Source organism: Phocoena sinus, chromosome X, assembly GCF_008692025.1.
Source record: "Phocoena sinus isolate mPhoSin1 chromosome X, mPhoSin1.pri, whole genome shotgun sequence".
In the NCBI taxonomy this organism is placed as follows: domain Eukaryota; kingdom Metazoa; phylum Chordata; class Mammalia; order Artiodactyla; family Phocoenidae; genus Phocoena; species Phocoena sinus.
Genome location: NC_045784.1, coordinates 90340006 through 90364490, shown reverse-complemented (window position 1 = coordinate 90364490; position 24485 = coordinate 90340006). Strand labels below are relative to the sequence as shown.

The 24485-nt window shown below is 38.2% G+C and overlaps 1 protein-coding gene across 1 annotated transcript in view; it reads right to left on the bottom strand.

Moving 5' to 3' along the window:
- The window catches only part of NRK (Nik related kinase), a 176110-nt gene that overhangs the window by 23935 nt on the left and 127690 nt on the right, over positions 1–24485 (bottom strand). Inside the window, 6 exon segments of the mRNA XM_032620963.1 lie at positions 954–1105; positions 1108–1286; positions 2831–3195; positions 4258–4355; positions 7086–7180; positions 9346–9413. Coding sequence (XP_032476854.1) covers positions 954–1105; positions 1108–1286; positions 2831–3195; positions 4258–4355; positions 7086–7180; positions 9346–9413 — 957 coding nt within the window.

Genomic DNA, 24485 nt, shown 5'->3' with positions numbered 1-24485 from the left:
CTGTGATAATTCCTATTTATCTAGCATATGTGAAGCTACTTGAGTATTTTAAAACATATCTATAAAGTCTGTAGATATTTTGTGAATGACAAAATAATTGTCTAAACACAGTACACTACTTCTGTTTTAAATTGTATGTGTTAACACTTCCTCAAATAGTTAAAATAGAAGATAACAATTCCACTCCTAGATATATAGCTCAAAGAATTAAAAAGAGGGACTCCAACAACTGATATTTGTATACCAATGTTCACAGCAGCCAAAGGTGAAAACGACCCAAGTGTCTATCAACATATGAATGGATAAACAAAATGTGATATTGTCATACTACAGAATCTTATTCAGCCTTAAAAAGGAAGGAAATTCTGATACATGCTACAAAATGGATGAACCTTGAAAATATTATGCTAAGTGAAATAGACAGACACAAAAGGACAAATATTGTATGATTCTGCCTATATAAGGTAACTACACAGAAAGTAGAATAGAGGTTATTAGGGACTGGGGGGAGGGATAATGGGGAGTTAATTGTTTGTTTGAGATGATAAAAAATTTCCAGAAATGAATAGTAGTAATTGTTGTAAAACATTGTGAATGTACTTAATTCCACTGAATTGTATACTTAAAAAATGGTTAAAACATAAAATTTTATGTTATGTGTATTTTATCACAATAAAACCTCCCAGAAAAATGTATGTGTTAAGAGGCACTATCCCAAGCATGTGATCTGAGTAATAAAGGTAAACAAATAAGATAATTTTGTCCCTGGAAGAAAATAGGAACCATCCAAATTAGAAGAAATAAAGATCTATCTACAGCTATAATTAAAAGTCTTTAAGGCTTTGGGATAGAAGTTTAAAATATATTTGTAATGGCTGGAAATATGACATATCACATGAAGAAACGCATTCACAAGGAGAAGAGTTCATTCTCCTTTTCAAATGGCGCATTACCTCTGGTTTATGTTCAAATTCCTGGGATGCTGGTCTCTCCAATACTGGATCATTTATCTCTGAGCAATTTCCTCCATTGAGTTCAAGGGCTTCACTCTCTTCATTGGTTCCACTGACTCCCTCATTTCCATTACTCTCTTTGCCTCTCTTCCACTGCCTGTATTGGCTCTGTGTCCTTCATGGTCTCCAATGGCTTCACTGCCCCTAATGGCTGTACTTCTTCCGTGGCTTCTACTAGCTCTCTGGCTCCCATTGCTGCTGAAAGTTCCTTCCCCTCCATCACTTCCATCTTTACCATCTTGCTTGTAGCTTCCACCTCTGCCACAGCTTGGCCTGATAACAAAATCTAATTAATGATAGAAAACCACCCAACAAAAACATATTTGAAAGTCAACAAATGAAACAAAATTAGTATGCCTTACACATATGTACTATCTCCAGGCATGTTTTTGTTCTATGTGAACACTACTGGTATGATATAGATATGAAAAATGTCCCTATGTCTTGTCAATCTTAAATATTAAATTAACACCATAGCCACTGTCAATTCCCTGGCTGCATTTGGATGGCAGATGGAAGAGAACTTGCATCCTTTATTAGGAACATGTGTTAGGTTAGTAGCAATAATATGTTTTATTTTCTTAAACCGTAGACTACTTCATGCATTAGCAACTTCACAGCCACATGAATGATCAAGCCCATATTTTTGGTTCAACCACAACATATTTAAATAATTCTTATAATATATGTAATTTATGTTAATTTAAACATGTGCCTTTATTTTCTAACATGTGTATTGTCCGCTTTGCAACAGATTTCCATTGATTGTTCTATTATTATCACCAGGAAGTTCAGTAATATAGATCTCATTAAGTTAAGATAGTCACTTAATTATTTGCTAAGAACACCAAGCTTAGCAAAATGTCTCAATGATCTTTTGCATAAGGGACAACATAAATATGTACCTATGATAATTCTAAAAGCAAATGAATTTGAGAACGGAATTCCTGGTAGATTTTTAGTTGGCAAAAAAGAAAAAATGTTGAATGAATTGTAGTCTGTTCTGTCATGTATATCCCCAGTAACATTTGAAAATTAACAAAATAAAATATGGATTTCAATATTATGAAGCAAACAATTCTCCCACTGTTAATTATTTTTCTAAAAATATACTATATTAATGAATCACCTTTGAGAGCAGTTTAAATACAAACCATAAGCACATGTAAATAAGAACACACTGGCTGCTTATAGAGCAGGAACAAGTAACTATATATATATATAGCATACTGGTGGTATGCCAAAAACACTACTTCACTAAATATTACCACTTTGAGCAGCTACTCTGTAAGAAGATAAAATTGAACGAGCACTGAATTTAGTTAACAGCAGTTTTCAGAATCCCAAGGATAATGCTATGTTAGTAAGTTGGAGCTTAAAACTATCAAGTGAGTATCATGTTTGCACTTCATTTTTCTCAGCAAATTTAGAGATTTTGTTCACAAACATCAGGGATTCAACTTACAATTATTAATAGGCACACTACTTAATTTGTCAGCCCATTTCTCACACTCATTGTGTTTTACAGGGTAGAATGATTCAGTAGCATTAATTTTAACAGAAACACCCAGACAGCTCCAGTTATAAAGAACTTAATAAATAGTTGAATGCTAATAAAATATAGTATTACAAGAAATGCAAAATTAAGTGTTTTGCATTAAAATAATTTAAAATCTATTGTTGAAAATCAACCATTTACCAACATGCAAGTGCAATTCATTCACCCTCTTGGTAATAAATTTTGAAAGTAAACCAAAGATGCAAATAGTTTTGAAATGATAAAATATGGATAATGCAAGTAATCCAGAAAAACCAACCTTGGCCAACTAGGAGCATCATCACGATTATTGCCTTTGTCATCAACAACCTCATCATTGTCATCATCATCTTCGTCTTCACCAGCATCATTAGCCTGATCAACCTGATTATCCAACTCATCACAGCCATTGTCATGGTCATAAGTATCTTCATAAGCATCATTAGAATCATCATCATCACCATCAGTATCAGCACCAGCATCATAGAGTTCAACATAATCACCATCCTCTTCAGGTGGCTGAATGACAGGTGCAGGAGTTAACCAATCATTCCGGAAGATTTCAGAGAGTGCATTATAGCCTACCCATTCATTTGTCAAGTAAACGGGGGGTGATATTTTTCCTACTTTAAATCCATCTGGAACCTGTGTGCACAAGAAAGGTTAATGTAGTCTCTAGTAGCCTTTCATTTTCTTCTAGATTGGAAAGCTTCCAGGCTGATAATATTTTAAAATGTATTTTCAATTGAAATGAAGATGTTCACTCACTATATAGAGCCAACATTTTTGTGAGGATGAGCTGCCAAAACCCAAACCTCAGGCTATGATCATTAATGGCCTTTCTGGATCACACAGGGCAAAATTTACTCACTTTGTTTTATATTAGTCCTACTTATCTGCTGAGAACTAGACATTTGGTTTTGGTGCTGGAGAAGAGAACAGATGATTTAACATTCTAGAGAAGACTATCACTTTTTTCCTTTTGCTTTATCCTTTGATATTGGGATTAGCTCTTAAAATTGATATGTTAATTTCCCAGCTCTAGTTTTATACAACATAGGTTGTATTAAAGTAATGTAAACACTTCTAAGAAGTAAATTCATATAAATTCACCTTTAAGTATGGTATGTGTCCTATAAGCAACCTCTGAGCAATCTGAAAGGGGTGTATGTGTAGTAGGGTAGAGGTAATTACAAAAGTAAAACAGAATGATCTGAAAGCACACTGCAAAAATAATTAGAAGGCCTTTTTATTTATGAAATTAGAAGGCATTTTATTTTTTGCTAAATGTTTTATCTTTATGCATTGCCTCATCATCCACGAAATGATATTAGACAAAAACTGAGCATCTAAACCTTACTCCTTAATTTGAGATTAGCTTCTACAAATAGCTTTTTATCACTCCTCTCCCGAATATGTTATGACACAAGAATGTGAAAGTAAAATATTTTATGATAGATTAAATGTTTTTATATTTTACATTATAAAACATTTTACATTAAATGTTTTTACATCGATTAAATTTAATTTCTAGATTTCATATTCTGCATACTGACATACCAATAGAAATATATATTTGAAAGATTAATTTAAAAACTGAACACTTTAGCCTTTCCCTCGAATGAAGATGAAAATATGTAAGTTAAAAGAAATTGAAATTTAAAAAGAACAGATATAAATGCTTTAAGAGTTAAGATGGAAACCTACATGGATGTCAACCAGCAACCTCTGATCAATAGTAGAATAAGGTGGTGATGACTGGGACCTCCTCCTGGTCACAGGGCTCTCTTCCTCAGAAGAAGATTCTGTGGAATGCCAAAAAGACATTAGTAACAGTTTTGATCACAGCCATTGACTTCATTTTTATAGTGTACCAGTTCAATCCCTTGGTATTTTTCTTGTAGCCTCTTTCCATTCTGGAGATATCACTTGGTAAATTCTTATGGGGCTAAGATCCTATGTTCTGTTTTCACAGCCAGTGACAGGCTCAAGGTTTGTTCTGTTAGACCTGCATGGCTTTTTTTTTCAGTATTAAGTGTACACTTGCTAGGTATTTCTCTCTATCTGTGTAACAAGGTACACAATAAGACTGGTATACAGATAGTCCCATAAAAAAAGAGAATGTATCAAGAATAGGAAGGGCTGGGTGGTATTTCTGGCCTCCCATACTAACCAGTAGAAAAAAAGCCCAACAGTATACTAGAAGATGATGGATTAGACAAAACTTTCAAGAGGAGAGTTGACTCTTGAATCTTAATCCCCCAATTTCTACTCAATGATATATCTTCAAGTATTTCAATACAGTTGAGAAGTGAACAACTGAAAAGTGGCAGATCTTAGCCTTTTTTATAAAGCCAGGAACCCTTCTGTAGAAGCTCTCTGCAATAGAGCTTTCTGCAGTAATAGAAATGTTCTGTATCTGCATTGTCCAATACAGTAGCCACTATCCACACATGGCTATTGAGCATTTGAAATATGGCCAGTGTGTCTGAGAGGTTGAATTTAAAATTTAACTTCATTTTCGTTTTAATTTTAATAGCCACATTTTGCTAGTTGTATCACAATGCACAGCTCATTTCTATAGTGTAAATATTTCCATTTAAAATGCAAATTTGTCTGGATTAGAAGTCTGGATTTTTTTTTTTTTTTGCGGTACACAGGCCTCTCACTGTTGTGGCCTCTCCCGTTGCGGAGCGCAGGCTCCGGACGCACAGGCTCAGCGTCCATGGCTCACGGGCCAAGCCGCTCCCGCGGCATGTGGGATCTTCCCGGATCGGGGCACGAACCCGTGTCCCCTGCATCGGCAGGCGGACTCTCAACCACTGCGCCACCAGGGAAGCCCAGAAGACTGGATTTTTGATATTAAGATTTGTGGTATAGTAAATAACATCTGTGGTTAAAATAGAGTGAGAATATTTAGGCTCAAAGATCAGTAGATCTGGGTGAGTGTACTTAGAAAAAGCTTCACTAAGGGGACCCTCAAGTCCCTTTTTATGGTTTTTGTGTGCTTGGAATTTGAAGATAAATAGTACTATCCCTTTTTTATTTGCAGCCTTGATACATAGCCAAAATATTGACACTAGAACTCAAAAAAGCATGTATTTGAAAACATTTCTATCTTTTGAGAATATTGTACTGAACACATCTTACACTTTATGTTCACATCTTCTGACACTGTTGTACTTTTGCAATTTATTATCTTTCCGTAGGAAACTATTTTCTCTCAGGTCTTTTGGTGTATCATTAGGCTAAGTAAGAAGTTTGGGTGAATGTCTGAGATTTTGAGGCAAATTTGTAGTAAGGTGTTCTGATTTCCTGCATCATGAAGTATTCAGTCTCATGGGAACTTCAAATCATCTATGTAGCACACACAATAAAAGAACAGAATTTTAGAGCTAAAAAGAACTTTAGCTATTATCTACCCAGATACTCTCCCTTTCTCCCTCCCACCACTGTTCATAAACGTTTTGGGGCCTATTCCAGAGTTTCCTTATTTCAAAATATACAATATGAATAAACCTTAAAGTTTTAGCTGTTTCTTCAGTATTAGCAAAATTAACCCTAGTCAAACCAGAAAGATTCTGGGGAAAAAAGTCCTAAAGTTTCTCTTCACACAGGCTTATCTTATTTCTCACAAGATAATATTTCTGCACAAGGGGACACTACCATTTAAAAGAATTATGCCATTATCTGAGTCTCCTAAGAAGAAGAATGGGGTTTTAAAATTCAGGTCTTCGACTATATGATTTTCATACAGTGTACCTATATATCCATTTAATTATTGACATTTTAATAAAATCTATATGCTATATTTTACAGACGACTTGGGGACTCAGTCAGGTATTTTTCCCTTACTTAACTTACTTGAATTGCTTAAAAGTAGATAGTGCAAGATTTTATGATCCAGGGCATAACTTTTCACTTTGTTTATCTGATATGTCACAAATCTATAATTCATTTAAACTCTCTCAAAAGTACATCATAAAATAAAATACTTATTTGAAATTCATATCACAGTTTGTAAAGTTATTTTCTATGATTTTATGGATTAATTTTTCATTTTGAGTAACTACATTAATTTTTAACATTTAAGAGATACTGTATATATCTTACTTTGGGGAGGTGAAATAACAAACATAAATAAAACACATGCCCGCAACTACTCCATTTAATATTTCAATATTCTAAAGATTGCCTATAAATTTTAGCCTGTTGTAGAAGCCTCTCTCAAATTCCTTTTCCATATTTTTCACACATGGTTTAGAAACTAAAGCTGACCCCCCTCCCGCCTCCCTAGACACATTCTTAACTACTACCCAACTGAAAGAAGAAACTTCAGAAAAATTACTTTCCATTTCTCAAAGGTCATCACTGATCACCTAATTGCCAAATCCAATGGCCTCCTGGTCTTAATCTTACTTGGCTTCCCTGACACTATTGATTCATTCCTTCTTGAATTCTTTCTTAACTTTTGCAAAATAAACTATTAAACATTAACTCCATTTTGACTGTTTAAACTTTGTGCTTTGAATCACCTGATGCTGCTGGGCAATTTTGAGGATTTTGTGAACTTCTTTGTCTGATGTCAATGGGCTTCTGAGCTTGTTCCAAAAGAGACCGCTGAGGAACACTAATGAAAAGACAGAAAAGCATGTGTCACATCCTAACATTCATAAAGGGAATGTACAACTCCACATCAAGACCAACAAAAGTTTTAAGTATATGGGTATATATCAAACTAAAAAGAAGTAGAGCTTAAGTAATATTTTCCAATTTCCCCAGATCTGCTGTTTTATCTAGAAGAGAGAAACAATTTCCAAAATATAAAAAATTGTCTTTATACAAGTATGTTTCCTTCACATATATATTTATTTCTAAAAAGTTCTATGAACTTTCTTTAGGCTAATATTCAGACATTATTGCTACCTGGGTAAAACAGCAAGAAACAAATTTATAGTGTATGTGAGTATTTTAACATGATAAAAACTAAGTTATTTTTATGTTAAATATTCCATTATTATAATCCTGATTTCAAATGCTTGGAATTTGTGTTTTTTAATGTCCTATTCCTAATTTAGATACATGGATAAATAGATAGGACACTTTAGTTTTCACTATTCAAATTCAGGGAATATTTAGAAAGTTTCTTTGGACCAGTTCTGCTAAATTTATAGCTGCTTTGGAATTTCTATATAGGAAGGACTTTGGTTATTGATTTAGGCCTAGAATAGACAAGAGTCTTTTCTATGACCCCAAATTTCAGGAAAGACTTAAGTTTAAGTTAAATTGATTTCATAAATATAACCATATTTAAAGTAAATATATATGCAATTCATAAATTCAAAACCCTTTTTTGTAACAAGAACAACCAATTCCAGTTTAGTAGCAATATTGATTTTTATATACCCCATGCTTAACAGTTATATTGATTTTATATCATACCCCATGATACCAAAACAGATACACAAAACTAAACTGATTTCTCCCCCTTTGTTGTCAGAAGGATCATGACAACTCATTCATTGAATGCATAGTAAGAGAAAGTTCCCAATCTTGCTTTAAAATTTTTCAAAATTTCTGCACACCAGTTAAATCTAAGGACACAAATACATGGGGGTTTTAAAGAATAATAAGATAAGAATATACATGCTAAATACTATCAGCTCTATGCCATCTGACCATACTGTCCAGAATCTTGAATACAGTAAGTACTCAAAAAGTATTTACTGAATGACTGAGTGAATGAATATAGGTTAAGTTCTCTCCACTATGAGTTGGAGTTGGAAGGGGTATGATTTTCAAGGAACATCTAAATTAAAATTTAGCATTCAAAAAATATGTCATGAAGAACCTAGGAGTAAGACAGGAATAAAGACACAGACCTACTAGAGAATGGACTTGAGGATATGTGGAGGGGGAAGGGTAAGCTGTTACAAAGCGAGAGAGTGGCATGGACATATATACACTACCAAACGTAAAATAGCTAGCTAGTGGGAAGCAGCCGCATAGCACAGGGAGATCACCTTGGTGCTTTGTGACCACCTAGAGGGGTGGGATAGGGAGGGTGGGACGGAGGGAGATGCAAGAGGGAAGAGATAAGATGGGAACATATGTATATGTATAACTGATTCACTTTGTTATAAAGCAGAAACTAACACACCATTGTAAACCAATTATACGCCAATAAAGATGTAAAAAAACCCCAAATATAACACATTGCATACATCTAACATATGAAACATGATCTTTGAAAATTACTGAAGATTATCAATATTACAGAGTTAAAAATTACAGTGACTGGTATAAAATATTGCTATAATATTGAGTTTTAGATTTGATTTTCCCTATAGTTTATTTTAGGTTTGCCCATTCTGTGGCATTAGGTTCTGAGGTTAGCGATTGTGTGTGTGTTTTACCATGTAGTACAACACAAATATCATGTAATTGAAGTGTACATGATACACATGAAATTTCACATCTTTTTATTGTAAATTACTAATTGAACGCTTTCCAAGAATTCACTGCTGTTTGTGTTATTAAATTGTGAATGTTACCAGCTAATCATCAAACTAATTAACACTGAGATTGCAGTATGTCTAAAGGTGAAAGATCTAGTTAATGGATTGTTGCAGTTTTAAGGTTTTAAATATGGGCCGGTGATATCATTGATGACTATGTTGTCAGTAATATTTTAGTTTTGAATTCACACAGAACTTAGTATCAAATAAATAAGCTTTAATTTCCCATATGACAGTAAATCAGAGTAATCTGAATATAGAAATCAGAGACACATACCTTGAAGAGAACTTGACACGATGTACACGATCCTGGTTGTAAGGCATAGAAATAGATCTCTCTTGAACCTTAAAGATACAATGCAATACTTTGGTAGAATTCTGAATCATACATTTTTTGAGTTATTAATTCATGGGAAAATGTCATTCTTCACAAAGAGATATTTTCTTAAAAATCTAGCTTATAAAATCTGATTTTCATAAATAGATTGTATTTCATTATTACTTACAGTATAACATTAGAACTACTTAACCATAATTTTTGAATATATCCTTGAATTTTAGTATAACAACAGATTCTGGAGATCATATAATAAAACACCCTCATTTATTATTGAGGAATCTGTATCCCAGAGATGGAAAATGACTTTTCTAAGAACTTTACATCAAGTCAAAGGATATCTTTAATCAGACTGTAGGTCTCCCACCTGCTAATTTAAAGTTCTTTCTATGTTTTCATGTTACTTTTTATACCAAGTTCAAACTTCTCACTCACTCACCCTTTCTAAAGCTAATACTAGATTTTCAAAAGTTGTAACACACATACACATCACTAAAAACCTCTCAGGAGTCTAAAGTATTCCTTCTTTATTTAAAAAAAATTTTATTGGAGTATAGATGCAATATTGTGTTAGTTTATACTGTACAGCAAAGTGAATCTGCTATATGTATACATATAGCCCCTCTTTTTTTTTTTTTTTTTTTTTGCGGTACGCAGGCCTCTCACTGCCGTGGCCTCTCCCATTGTGGAGCACAGGCTCCGGACGTGCAGGCTCAGCGGCCATGGCTCACAGGCCCAGCCGCTCTGTGGCATGTGGGATCCTCCCAGACTGGGGCACGAACCTGTGTCCCCTGCATCGGCAGGTGGACTCTCAACCACTGCGCCACCAGGGAAGCCCCCCTCTTTTTTGGATTACCTTCTCATTTAGGTCACCACAGAGCATTGAGTAGAGTTCCCTGTGCTATACAGTAGGTTCTCATTAGTTATTTTATACATAGTATCAATAGTGTATATATGTCAATCCCAAATCATCCCACCCCCCCTTTTGCCCTTGGCATCTATATGTTTGTTCTCTATGTCTGTGTCTCTATTTCTGCTTTGTAAATAAGATCGCCTGTACCAATTTTTTTCAGATTCCACATATGTGTGTTAATATACAATATTTGTTTTTCTCTTTCTGACTTACTTCACTCTGTATGACAGACTCTAGGTCCATCCACATCTGCACAAATGACCAATTTCGCTCCTTTTTATGACTGAGTAATATTCTGTTTTATATATGTACCACATCTTCTTTATCCATTTCTCTGTTGATGGACATTTAGGTTGCTTCCATGTCCTGGCTATTTTAAATAGTACTACAATGAACAATGGGGTGCATGTGTCTTTTGAATTATGGTTTTCTCTGGGTATATTCCCAGTAGTGGGATTGCTGGGTCATATGGTAATTCCATATTTAGTTTTTTAAGGAATCTGAATATTGTTCTCCATAGTGGCTCTATCAATTTACATTCCCACTAATAATGCATGAAGATTCCCTTTTCTCCACATGCTCTCCAGCATTTATTGTTTGTAGATTTTTTGATGATGGACATTCTGACAGGTGTCAGGTGGTACCTCATTGTAGTTTTGATTTGCATTTCTCTAATAATTAGTGATGTTGAGCATCTTTTAGTGTGTGCGTCGGCCATTTGTATGTCTTCTTTGGAGAAATGTCTATTTAGGTCTTCTGCCCATTTTTGGACTGGGTTGTTTATTTTTATTGATACTGAGCTTCATGAGCTGTTTGTATATTTTGGAGATTAATCCTTTGTCAGTTGCTTCATTCGGAAATATTTTCTCTTATTCTTTGGGCTGTCTTTTCGTTTTGTTTATGGTTTCCTTTGTTGTGCAAAAGCTTTTAAGTTTAACTATGTCCCATTTGTTTATCTTTGTTTTTATTCTTATTACTCTAGGAGGTGGGTCAAAAAAGATCTTGCTAAGATTTATGTCAAAGAGTGTTCTGCCTATGTTTTCCTCCAAGAGTTTTATAGTGTCTGGCCTTACTCATCTTTAGGAAAGTATGTTTTTTTTCACTTTACAACTTGACTGTAATGTCATAATCAGAGTTCCAAATACTTTTCAATTCTAAATAAATTAATTTTTATTTTATTAACTATTCATTCATCTCATACAGCAAAAGACTCAAGAAAGAGCACATATAATGATCCAGCTTCCATCAGCAGTGCAGATATACCTTCTGCCAGCATTAATATGTAGGGCCATGGAGTGTTGCCTTGTCTAATTTAATTTTATATCTCTAGGTTTCTCCTCAAAATAGTTTTTAGCTACCCCCCAAAATAGATCATTCTGACATTCAACAAGGCAGTCATATTAGATTCTTTAGAAAGGAAAATTCAACATGTTACAATAAAAAATAAATTTAGCATTTTCATGCTGATAACATCATGTTATAGTTTCTAGAAACTATAATAACCTTACTACACTTTTTTTTCTCTTATGTAGTAACTTATCAAGGTTGTCTTTATACTCCAACAGACAGATACATAAGAAGTGAGAAATGTTGTCAATCGTTCACATGTTTTGTTAATGAATGTTTCCAAATACAACCAGATGTTTGGCAGTATGCAGGATAAGCATCTGACTGACTTTTTCCACTTTTGATTCAGATAACTGGAATCATATTGACCAAGTCTAGGCCTCCTGGTTCATGAAGCTGATCTCAGAAAGTTTATTGAAACTAGTTTACCAGAGGCCAAAATTACTCAGAAGAGATAAAGGCCAAAAATAAGTAAGGCTAATGCCTAATATGAATTGACTGTATTTGTTCTGAAAAATGGGGAGAAGAAAATGAGTAGTAAGAATAGCATATGTTATGGCAAATGATGTATTCCAAATCAACCAGACACAGCTCATTATATTTTAGGCTTAATGTATCATGCTTATAGTAATAATTCTTATCTGGGAGTAAGAGTAAAGTCATCATTTAATAAGGCAGAGAGGGGGACACATTGCCTCTTGTAATTAAATAATAAAATCCAGCCTATGTTCCTTCTGCCAGTAATTAGTATTTATAAAGCAGTACTCTGTTATTCATTTCAGAGGACTTAGTATCAGAAAGAACATATTTATAAAGGATGGACCCAGCAATCCCTCTACGGGGCATATACCCAGTGAAAACCATAATTCCAAAAGACACATGTGGATAGCTTCAAGATGGCAGAGGAGTAAGACATGGAGATCACCTTCCTCCCTACAAGTACATCAAAAATACATCTACATGAGGAACAGCTCCTACAGAACACCTACTGAACGCTGGCAGAAGACCTCAGACTTCCCAAAAGGCAAGAAACTCCCCACATACTTGGGTAGGGCAAAAGAAAAAAGAAAAAACAGAGACAAAAGAATAGTGATGGGACCTGCACCTCTGGGAGGGAGCTGTGAAGGAGGAATAGTTTCCACACACTAGGAAGCCACTTCACTGGCAGAGATAGGGGGTGGGCGGGGGGGGGAAGCTTCGGAGACATGGAGGAGAACACAGCAACAGGGGTGCTGAGGGCAAAGCGGAGAGATTCCCGCAACAGAGAATCACTGCTGACCAGGACTCACCAGCCTTGGAGGCTTGTCTGCTCACCTGCTGGGGCGGGTGGGGGCTGGAGGCTGAGGCTCGGGCTTCGGAATTCAGAACCCAAGGAGAGGACTGGGGTTGGCTGCATGAACACAGCCTGAAGGGGGCTACTGCACCATAGCTAGCCGGGAGGGAGTCCAGGAAAAAGTCTGGAATTGCCTAAGAGGCAAAAGACCATTGTTTTGGGGTGTGTGAAGAGAGGGGATTCAGAGTACCACCTAAACAAGCTCCAGAGATGGGCGCGAGCCACGGCTACCAGCACATAACCCAGAGACAGGCATGAAATGCTAAGGCTGCTACTGCAGCCACCAAGAAGACTGTGTGCAAGCACAGGTCACTATCCACATCTTCCCTCCTGGAAGCCTGTACAGCCCGCCACTGCCAGGGTCCTGTGATCCAGGGAAAACTTCCCCGGGAGAACACACGGCGCGCCTCAGGCTGTTGTGATGTCATGTGGGTCTCCGCCGCTGCAGGCTTGCCCTGCATTCCGTACCCCTCCCTCCCCCTGGTCTGAGTGAGCCAGAGTCCCCAAATCAGCAGCTACTTTAACCCTGTCCTGTCGGGGCGGGGAACAGATGCCTCATGCGACCTACATGTAAAGGTGAGGCCAAATCCAAAGCTGAACCCCAGGAGCTGTGCGAACAAAGAAGAGAAAGGGATATCTCTCCATGCAGCCACAGGAGCAGCAGATTAAATCTCTACAATCAAATTAATGTACCCTGCATCTCTGGAATACCTGAATAGGCAACGAATCATCCCAAAATTGAGGCAGTGACTTTGGGAGCAACTATAGACTTGTGGTTTGTTTTCTGCACCTTATTTGTTTCTGGTTTTATATTTATCTTAGTTTAGTATTTAGAGCTTATTATCATAGGTAGATTTGTTTATTGATTTGGTTGCTCTCTCCCTTTCTTTATATATATATACATATATATATATTTCCGTTGTTCACCCTTTGTGAGTGTGTATGCTTCTTTGTGTGATTTTTTTCTGTATAGCTTTGCTTTTAGCATTTGTCCTAGGGTTCTTTCTGTCGGATTTTTGGGGTTTTTTTTAGTATAGTTTTTAGCACTTGTTATCATTGGTGGATTTGCTTTTCAGTTTGGTTGCTCTCTTCTTTCTTTCTTTTATTAATTACTTTTTATTTTTAAGAATATATTTTATTTTTTATTTTAATAACTTTATTTTATTTTTCTTTCTTTCTTTTTTTCCTCCGTTTTCTTCAGAGCCATTTGGCTGACAGACTCTAGGTGCTCCAGCAGGTATCAGGCCTAAGCCTCTGAGGTGTGAGAGCTGAGTTCAGGACATTGGACCACCAGGGACCTCCCAGAGCCACGTAATATCAAATGGTGAGAGCTCCTTCAGAGATCTCCATCTCAACATGAAGACCCAACTCCACTCAACGACCAGCAAGCTACAGTGCTGGACACCCTATGCCAAACAACTAGCAAGACAGGAACACAACCCCACCCATTAGCAGAGAGGCTGCCTAAAATCACAATAAGTTCACAGACACCCAAAAACACACCACCGGATACGGTCCTGCCCACCAGAAAGACAAGATCTAGTCTCATCCACCAGAACACAGGCACCAGTCCCCTCCACCAGGAAGCCTACACAACCCACTGAATCAACCTCACCCACGGGGGGCAGACACCAAAAACAACAGGAACTGTGAACTTCTAGCCTGTGAAAACAAGACCCCAAACACAGTAAGTTAAGCGAAATGAGAAGACAGAGAAATACACAGCAGATGAAGGAGCAGGATAAACACCCACCAAACCAAATAAATGAGGAGGAAATAGGCAGTCAACCTGAAAAAGAATTCAGAGTAAAGACAGTAAAGATGATCCGAAATCTTGGAAATAAAATATACAAGAAATGGGCTTCACTGGTGGCGCAGTGGTTGAGAGTCCGCCTGCCGATGCAGGGACCATGGGTTCGTGCCCCAGTCTGGGAAGATCCCACATGCCACGGAGTGGCTAGGCTCATGAGCCATGGCCGCTGAGCCTGCGCGTCCAGAGCCTGGGCTCCACAATGGTAGAGGCCACAACAGTGAGAGGCCCACATACCACAAAAATAATTTTAAAAAATACAAGAAACGTTTAACAAGGACCTAGAAGAACTAAAGAGCAAACAAACAGTGATGAACAACACAATAAATGAAATGAAAAACTCTCTAGAAGGAATCAATAGCAGAAAAACTGAGGCAGAAGAACGGATAAGTGACCTGGAAGATAAAATAGTGGAAATAACTACTGCAGAGCAGGATAAAGAAAAAAGAAGAGAATTGAGGACAGGCTCAGAGACCTCTGGGACAACATTAAATGCACCAACATTTGAATTATAGCGGTCCCAAAAGAAGAAGAGACAAAAAAAGGCACTGAGAAAATATTTGAAGAGATTATACTTGAAAACTTCCCTACTAATGGAAAGAAAATAGTCAATCAAGTCCACAAGCACAGAGAGTCCCATACAGGATAAATCCAAGGTGAAACATGTCAAGACACATATTAATCAAACTATCAAAAATTAAATACAAAGAAAAAATATTAAAAGCAGCAAGGGAAAAGCAACAAATAACACACAAGGGAATCCCCATATGGTTAACATCTGATCTTTCTGCAGAAACTCTACAAGCCAGAAGGGAGTGGCAGGACATATTTAAAATGATGAAAGGGAAAAACCTACAAGCAAGATTACTCTACCCAGCAAGGATCTCATTCAGATTCAACAGGAAATTAAAACCTTTGCAGACAAGCAAAAGTTAAGAGAATTCAGCACCACCAAACCAGCTTTACAACAAATGCTAAAGGAACTTCTCTATGCAGGAAACACAAGAGAAGGAAAACACTTACAATAACAAACCCAAAACAATTAAGAAAATGGTAATAGGAACACACATATCAATAACTACCTTGAAGGTAAATGGATTAAATCCTCCAACAAAAGACACAGACTGGCTGAATGGATACAAAAACAAGACCTGTACATATGCTGTCTACAAGAGACCCACTTCAGACCTAGGGACACATACAGACTGAAAGTGAGGGGATGGAAAAACATATTCTATGCAAATGGAAATCAAAAGAAAGCTGGAGTAGCAATTCTCATATCACACGAAATACACTTTAAAATAAAGACTATTACAAGAGAAAAAAAGGACACTACATAATGATCAAGGGATCAATCCAAGAAGAAGACATAACAATTGTAAATATTTATGCACCCAACATAGGAACACCTCAATACATAAGGCAAATTCTAACAGCCATAAAAGGGGAAATCGACAGTAACACAATCATAGTAGGGAGTGTTAACACCCCACTTTCACCAATGGACAGATCATCCAAAATGATAATAAAAAAGGAAACACAAGCTTTAAATGATACATTAAACAAGATGTATTTAATTGATATTTATAGGATATTCCATCCAAAAACAACAGAATACACTTTCTTCTCAAGTGTTCATGGAACATTCTCCAGGATAGATCATATCTTGGATCACAAATGAAGCCTTGGTAAATTTAAGAAAACTGAAATCTTACCAAGTATCTTTTCCGACCGCAACGCTATGAGACTAGATATGCATTACAGGAAAAAACTTGTGAAACATACAAACACATGGAGGCTAAAAAACACACTACTAAATAACAAAGAGATCACTGAAGATATCAAAGAGGAAATCAAAAAATACCTAGAAACAAATGACAATGAAAACAAGACGACCCCAAACCTATGGGATGCAGCAAAAGCAGTTCTAAGAGGGAAGTTTATAGCAATACAATCCTATCTCAAGAAAGAAGAAACATCTCAAATAAACAACCTAACCTTACACCTAAAGCAATTAGAGAAAGAAGAACAAAAAAACCCCAAGGTTAGCAGAAAGAATGAAATCATAAAAATCAGATCAGAAATAAATGAAAAAGAAATGAAGGAAACAGTAGCTGAGATCAGTAAAATGACAAGCTGGTTCTTTGAGAAGATAAACAAAATTGATAAATCACTAGCCATACTCATAAAGAAAAATGGGAGAAGGCTCAAATCAATAGAATGAGCAATGAAGAAGGATAAGTAACAACTGACACTGCAAAAATACAAAGGGTCATGAGAGATTACTACAAGCAACTGTATGCCAATAAAATGGACAACCTGGAAGAAATGGATAAATTTTTAGGTTAGAAAAGCATGACCTGGGAGTTGGCGGGAAGATGGCGGAAGAGTAAGACGTGGAGATCGCCTTCCTCCTCACGGATACACCAGAAATACATCTACACGTGGAACAACTCCTACAGAACACCTACTGAAGGCTGGCAGAAGACCTCAGAGCTCCCAAAAGGCAAGAAACTCCCCACGTACCTGGGTAGGGCAAAAGAAAAAAGAAAAAACAGAGACAAAAGAATAAGGACGGCACCTGCACCAGTGGGAGGGAGCTGTGAAGGAGGAAAAGTTTCCACAGACTAGGAAGCCCCTCCGCGGGCGGAGACTGCGGGAGGCGGAGGGGGGAGCTTCGGGACCGCGGAGTGGTGCACAGCGACGGGTGTGGAGGGCAAAGCGGGGAGATTCCTGCACAGACGATCGGTGCCGACCGGCACTCACCAACCCGAGAGGCTTGTCTGCTCACCCGCCGGGGCGGGCGGGGCTGCGAGCTGAGGCTCGGGTTTCGGTTTTGGACGGAGCGCAGGGAGAGGACTGGAGTTGGCGGCTTGAGCATAGCCTGAAGGGGTTGGTGCACCACGACTAGCCGGGAGGGAGTTCGGGGAAAAGCCTGCACCGGCCGAAGAGGCAAGAGACTTTTTCTTCCCTCTTTGTTTCCTGGTGGGCGAGGAGAGGGGTTTAAGAGCTCTGCTTAAAGGAACTCCAGAGACGGGCGCGAGCCGCGGCTAAAACCGCGGACCCCAGAGACGGGCGTGAGCCGCGGCTGAGGGCGCGAGCCCCCGAGACGGGCGCGAGTCGCGGCTGAGGGCGCGAGCCCCCGAGACGGGCGGGAGACGCTGGGGCTGCTGCTGCCGCCACCAGGGGGGCTGTGTGCGAGCACAGGTCACTCTCCGCGCCCCTCTTCCGCGGAGCCTGTGCAGGCCGCCACTGCCAGGTTCCCGGGATCCAGGGACAACTTCCCCAGGAGTACGCACGGCGGGTCTCAGGCTGGTGCAGCGTCACGCCGGCCTCTGCCGCAGCGTCACACCGCCTCTGCCGCCGCAGGCCCGCCCCGCACGCAGTGCCCCGCCTTCCCCCATCCCCCAACCCCCGGCCTGAGTGAGCCGGAGCTCCCGAATCAGCGGCTCCTTTAACCCCGTCCTGTCTGAGCAAAAAAACAGACGCCCTCCAGCGAGCTGCGCGCAGGGGCAGGGCCGGGTACAAAGCTGAGCTCCTGTGAGCTGTGAGAGCAGGGAGGAGAGGGGGAGGTCTCTCCCGGCAGCCGCGGAGGCGGCGGATTGAAGCTCCACAATCAACTTGATGTGCCCTGCATTGTGGAATACCTGAATAGACAGGGAGTGGTCCCAAATTGAAGAGGGGGAATTTAGGAGCGAGATCTGTGATTTTTTTCCCTTTTCCTCTTTTTGTGAATGTGTGCGGGTATGCTTCTGTGTGAGATCTTGTCTGTATACTCTTGCTTCCACCATTTGTCCTAGGGCTCTATCCGTCCATGGTTTTTTTTTAAAAAAAAAAAAAAATTTTTTTTTAATAATTAATTTTAATTGTAATAACTTTATTGAACTTTACCTTCGTTCTTTCTTTCTTTCTTTCCTTCCCTCCTTCCCTCCTTTAGACAGCGAATCACCCCAGGTTGAGGGGGTGGTCTCTGGGAGCAGGATTTATGATTTTTCCCCCTTTGCCTCTCTTTGTGAACGTGTATGTGTATGCTTCTGTGTAAGATTTTCTCTGTATAGCTTTGCTTCCAACAGTTGTCCTAGGGCTCTATCCGTCCATGGTTTTTTAAAAAAAAAAATTTTTTTTTCTTAATAATTAATTTTAATTGTAATAACTTTATTGTACTTTACCTTCATTCTTTCTTTCTTTCTTTCCTTCCTTCCTTCCCTCCTTTAGACAACAAATCACCCCAAATTGAGGAGGCGGTCTCTGGGAGCAGGATTTATGATTTTTCCCCCTTTGCCTCTCTTTGTGAACGTGTATGTGTATGCTTCTGTGTAAGATTTTCTCTGTATAGCTTTGCTTCCAACATTTGTCCTAGGGCTCTATCCATCCATGGTTTTTTTTTAAAAAAAAAAAAAAATTTTTTTTCTTAATAATTAATTTTAATTGTAATAACTTTATTGTACTTTACCTTCGTTCTTTCTTTCTTTCCTTCCTTCCTTCCCTCCTTTAGACAGCGAATCACCCCAGGTTGAGGAGGTGGTCTCTGGGAGCAGGATTTATGATTTTTCCCCCTTTGCCTCTCTTTGTGAACACGTATGTGTATGCTTCTGTGTAAGATTTTCTCTGTATAGCTTTGTTTCCAACATTTGTCCTAGGGTTCTATCTGTTCTTTTTTTTTCTTTCTTTCTAAATATTTTTTAGTACAATAACTATATTATACTTTATTTTATTTTTACTGTATCTTCTTTCTGTCTTTTTTCCTTCTTTCCCTCCTTCCTTCCTCCCTTCCTCCCTCCCTCCCTCCTTTCTTTCCTTCTTTGCTTCTTTCTTCCTTGCTTCCTTTCCTCCTTTCCTCCTTTCCTTCTTTCTTTCCTCAAACTTCTACTAATTCTCTCTACATTTTCTCCTTCCTTCCCTCCTTCCTTCCTTCCTTCCCCCCTCCCTCCCTTTCTTTCCTTCTTTGCTTCTTTCTTCCTTCCTTCCTTTCCTCCTTTCCTTCTTTCTTTCCTCATACTTCTACTAATTCTCTCTACATTTTCTCCTTCTTTCCCTCCTACCTTCCTTCCTTCCTCCCTCCCTCCCTCCTTTCTTTCCTTCTTTGCTTCTTTCTTCCTTACTTCCTTTCCTCCTTTCCTTCTCTCTTTCCTCAAACTTCTACTAATTCTCTCTACATTTTCTCCTTCTTTCCCTCCTTCTTTCCTTCCTTCCTCCCTCCCTCCCTCCCTCCTTTCTTTCCTTCTTTGCTTCTTTCTTCCTTCCTTCCTTTCCTCCTTTCCCTCTTTCTTTCCTCATACTTCTACTAATTCTCTCTACATTTTCTCCTTCTTTCCCTCCTTCCTTCCTTCCTTCCTCCCTCCCTCCCTCCTTTCTTTCCTTCTTTGCTTCTTTCTTCCTTCCTTCCTTTCCTCCTTTCCTTCTTTCTTTCCTCATACTTCTAATAATTCTACTTTTCCTCCCTTTTATTCTGAGCCGTGTGGAAGAAAGGCTCTTGGTGCTCCAGCCCAGGAGGCAGGGCTCTGCCTCTGAGGTAGGAGAGCCAACTTCAGGACACTGATCAACAAGAGACCTCCCAGCTCCACATAATATTAAACGGTGGAAATCTCCCAGACCTCCATCTTAACACCAGCACCCAGCTTCACTCAACGACCAGCAAGCCACAGTGCTGGACAACCTATGCCAAACAACTAGCAAAACAGGAACACAACCCCACCCATTAGCAGAGAGGCTGCCGAAAATCATAACTAGGCCACAGACACCCCAAAACACACCACCAGACGTGAACCTGCTCACTAGAGAGACAAGATCCAGCCTCATCCAGCACAACACAGGCACTAGTCCCCTCCACCAGGAAGCCTACACAACCCGCTGAAACAACCTCAGCCACTGGAGACAGACATCAAAAACAACGGGAACTATGAACGTGCAGCCTGCAAAAAGGAGACCCCAAACACAGTAAGATAAGCAAAATGAGAAGACAGAAAAACACACAGCAGATGAAGGAGCAAGATAAAAACCCACCAGACCTAACAAATGAAGAGGAAATAGGCAATCTACCTGAAAAAGAATTCAGAATAATGATAGTAAGGATGATCCGAAATCTTGGAAGTAGAATGGACAATATGCAAGAAACAGTTAACAAGGACCTACAAGAACTAAAGATGAAACAAGCAACGATGAACAACGCAATAAATGAAATTAAAAGTACTCTAGATAGGATCAATAGCAGAATAACTGAGGCAGAAGAACGGATAAGTGACCTGGAAGATAAAGTAGTGGAAATAACTACTGCAGAGCAGAATAAAGAAAAAAGAATGAAAAGAACTGAGGACAGTCTCAGAGAGCTCTGGGACAACATGAAACGCACCAACATTCGAATTATAGGGGTTCCAGAAGAAGAAGAAAAAAAGAAAGGGACTGAGAAAATATTTGAAGAGATTATAGTTGAAAACTTCCCTAATATGGGAAAGGAAATAGTTAATCAAGTCCAGGAAGCACAGAGAGTCCCATACAGGATAAATACAAGGAGAAATACGCCAAGACACATATTAATCAAACTATCAAAAATTAAATACAAAGAAAGCATATTAAAAGCAGCAAGGGAAAAGCAACAAATAACACACAAGGGAATCCCCATAAGGTTAACAGCTGATCTCTCAGCAGAAACCCTACAAGCCAGAAGGGAGTGGCAGGACATACTGAAAGTGATGAAGGAGAAAAACCTGCAACCAATATTAATTTACCTAGCAAGGATCTCATTCAGATTTGATGGAGAAATTAAAACCTTTACAGACAAGCAAAAGCTGAGAGAGTTCAGCACCACCAAACCAGCTTTACAACAAATGCTAAAGGAACTTCTCTAGATAAGAAATGCAAAAGAAGGAAACGACCTATAATAACGAACCCAAAACAATATAGAAAATGGGAATAGGAACATACATATCGATAATTACCTTAAATGTAAATGGACTAAATGCTCCCACCAAAAGACACAGATTGGCTGAATGGATACAAAAACAAGACCCTTATATATGCTGTCTACAAGAGACCCACCTCAGACCTAGAGACACATACAGACTGAAAGTAAGGGGATGGAAAAAGATATTCCATGCAAATGGAAACCAAAAGAAAGCTGGAGTAGCAATTCTCATATCAGACAAAATAGACTTTAAAATAAGGACTATTAAAAGGGATAAAGAAGGACACTACATAATGATCAAGGGATCGATCCAAGAAGAAGATATAACAATTGTAAATATTTATGCACCCAACATAGGAGCACCTCAATACGTAAGGCAAATACTAACAGCCATAAAAGGGGAAATTGACAGTAACACATTCATAGTAGGGGACTTTAACACCCCACTTTCACCCATGGACAGATCATCCAAAATGAAAATAAATAAGGAAACACAAGCTTTAAATGATACATTAAACAAGACGGACTTAATTGATATTTATAGGACACTCCATCCAAAAACAACAGAATACACATTTTTCTCAAGTGCTCATGGAACATTCTCCAGGATAGATCATATCTTGGGTCACAAATCAAGCCTTGGTAAATTTAAGAAAATTGAAATTGTATCATGTATCTTTTCTGACCACAACGCCATGAGACTAGATATCAATTACAGGAAAAGATCTGTAAAATATACAAACGCATGTAGAGTAAACAATACACTACTTAATAATGAAGTGATCACTGAAGAAATCAAAGAGGAAATAAAAAAATACCTAGAAACAAATGACAATGGAGACACAACGACCCAAAACCTATGGGATGCAGCAAAAGCAGTTCTAAGGGGGAAGTTTATAGCAATACAAGCCCACCTTAAGAAGCAGGAAACATCTCGAATAAACAACCTAACTTTGCACCTCAAGCAATTAGAGAAAGAAGAACAAAAAAGCCCCAAAGCTAGCAGAAGGAAAGAAATCATAAAAATCAGATCAGAAATAAATGAAAAAGAAATGAAGGAAACGATAGCAAAGATAAATAAAACTAAAAGCTGGTTCTTTGAGAAGATAAACAAAATAGATAAACCACTAGCCAGACTCATCAAGAAAAAAAGGGAGAAGACTCAAATCAGTAGAATTAGAAATGAGAAAGGAGAAATAACAACTGACACTGCAGAAATAAAAAAAATCATGAGAGATTACTACAAGCAACTCTATGCCAATAAAATGGACAATCTGGAAGAAATGGACAAATTCTTAGAAATGCACAACCTGCCAAGACTGAATCAGGAAGAAATAGAAAATATGAACAGACCAATCACAAGCACTGAAATTGAAACTGTGATTAAAAATCTTCCAACAAACAAAAGCCCAGGACCAGATGGCTTCACAGGTGAATTCTATCAAACGTTTAGAGAAGAGCTAACACCTATCCTTCTCGAACTCTTCCAAAATATAGCAGAGGGAGGAACACTCCCAAATTCCTTCTACGAGGCCACCATCACCTTGATACCAAAACCAGACAAGGATGTCACAAAGAAAGAAAACTGCAGGCCAATATCACTGATGAACATAGATGCAAAAATCCTCAACAAAATACTAGCAAACAGAATCCAACAGCACATTAAAAGGATCATACACCATGATCAAGTGGGGTTTATTCCAGGAATGCAAGGATTCTTCAATATACGCAAATCTATCAATGTGATAAACCATATTAACAAATTGAAGGAGAAAAACCATATGATCATCTCAATAGATGCAGAGAAAGCTTTCGACAAAATTCAACACCCATTTATGATAAAAACCCTCCAGAAAGTAGGCATAGAGGGAACTTTCCTCAACATAATAAAGGCCATATATGACAAGCCCACAGCAAACATCATCCTCAATGGTGAAAAACTGAAAGCATTTCCACTAAGATCAGGAACAAGACAAGGTTGCCCACTCTCACCACTCTTATTCAACATAGTTTTGGAAGTTTTAGCCACAGCAATCAGAGAAGAAAAGGAAATAAAAGGAATCCACATCGGAAAAGAAGAAGTAAAGCTGTCACTGTTTGCAGATGACATGATACTATACATAGAGAATCCTAAAGATGCTACCAGAAAACTACTAGAGCTAATCAATGAATGTGGTAAAGTAGCAGGATACAAAATTAATGCACAGAAATCTCTGGCATTCCTATATACTAATGATGAAAAATCTGAAAGTGAAATCAAGAAAACACTCCCATTTACCATTGCAACAAAAAGAATAAAATATCTAGGAATAAACCTACCTAAGGATACAAAAGACCTGTATGCAGAAAATTATAAGACACTGATGAAAGAAATTAAAGATGATACAAATAGATGGAGAGATATACCATGTTCTTGGATGGGAAGAATCAACATTGTGAAAGTGACTCTACTACCCAAAGCAATCTACAGATTCAATGCAATCCCTATCAAACTACCACTGGCATTTTTCACAGAACTAGAACAAAACATTTCGCAATTTGTATGGAAACACAAAAGACCCCGAATAGCCAAAGCAATCTTGAGAACGAATAAAGGAGCTGGAGGAATCAGGCTCCCTGACTTCAGACTATACTACAAAGCAACAGTAATCAAGACAGTATGGTACTGGCACAAAAACAGAAAGATAGATCAGTGGAACAGGATAGAAAGCCCAGAGATAAACCCACGCACATATGGACACCTTATCTTTGATAAAGGAGGCAGGATTGTACAGTG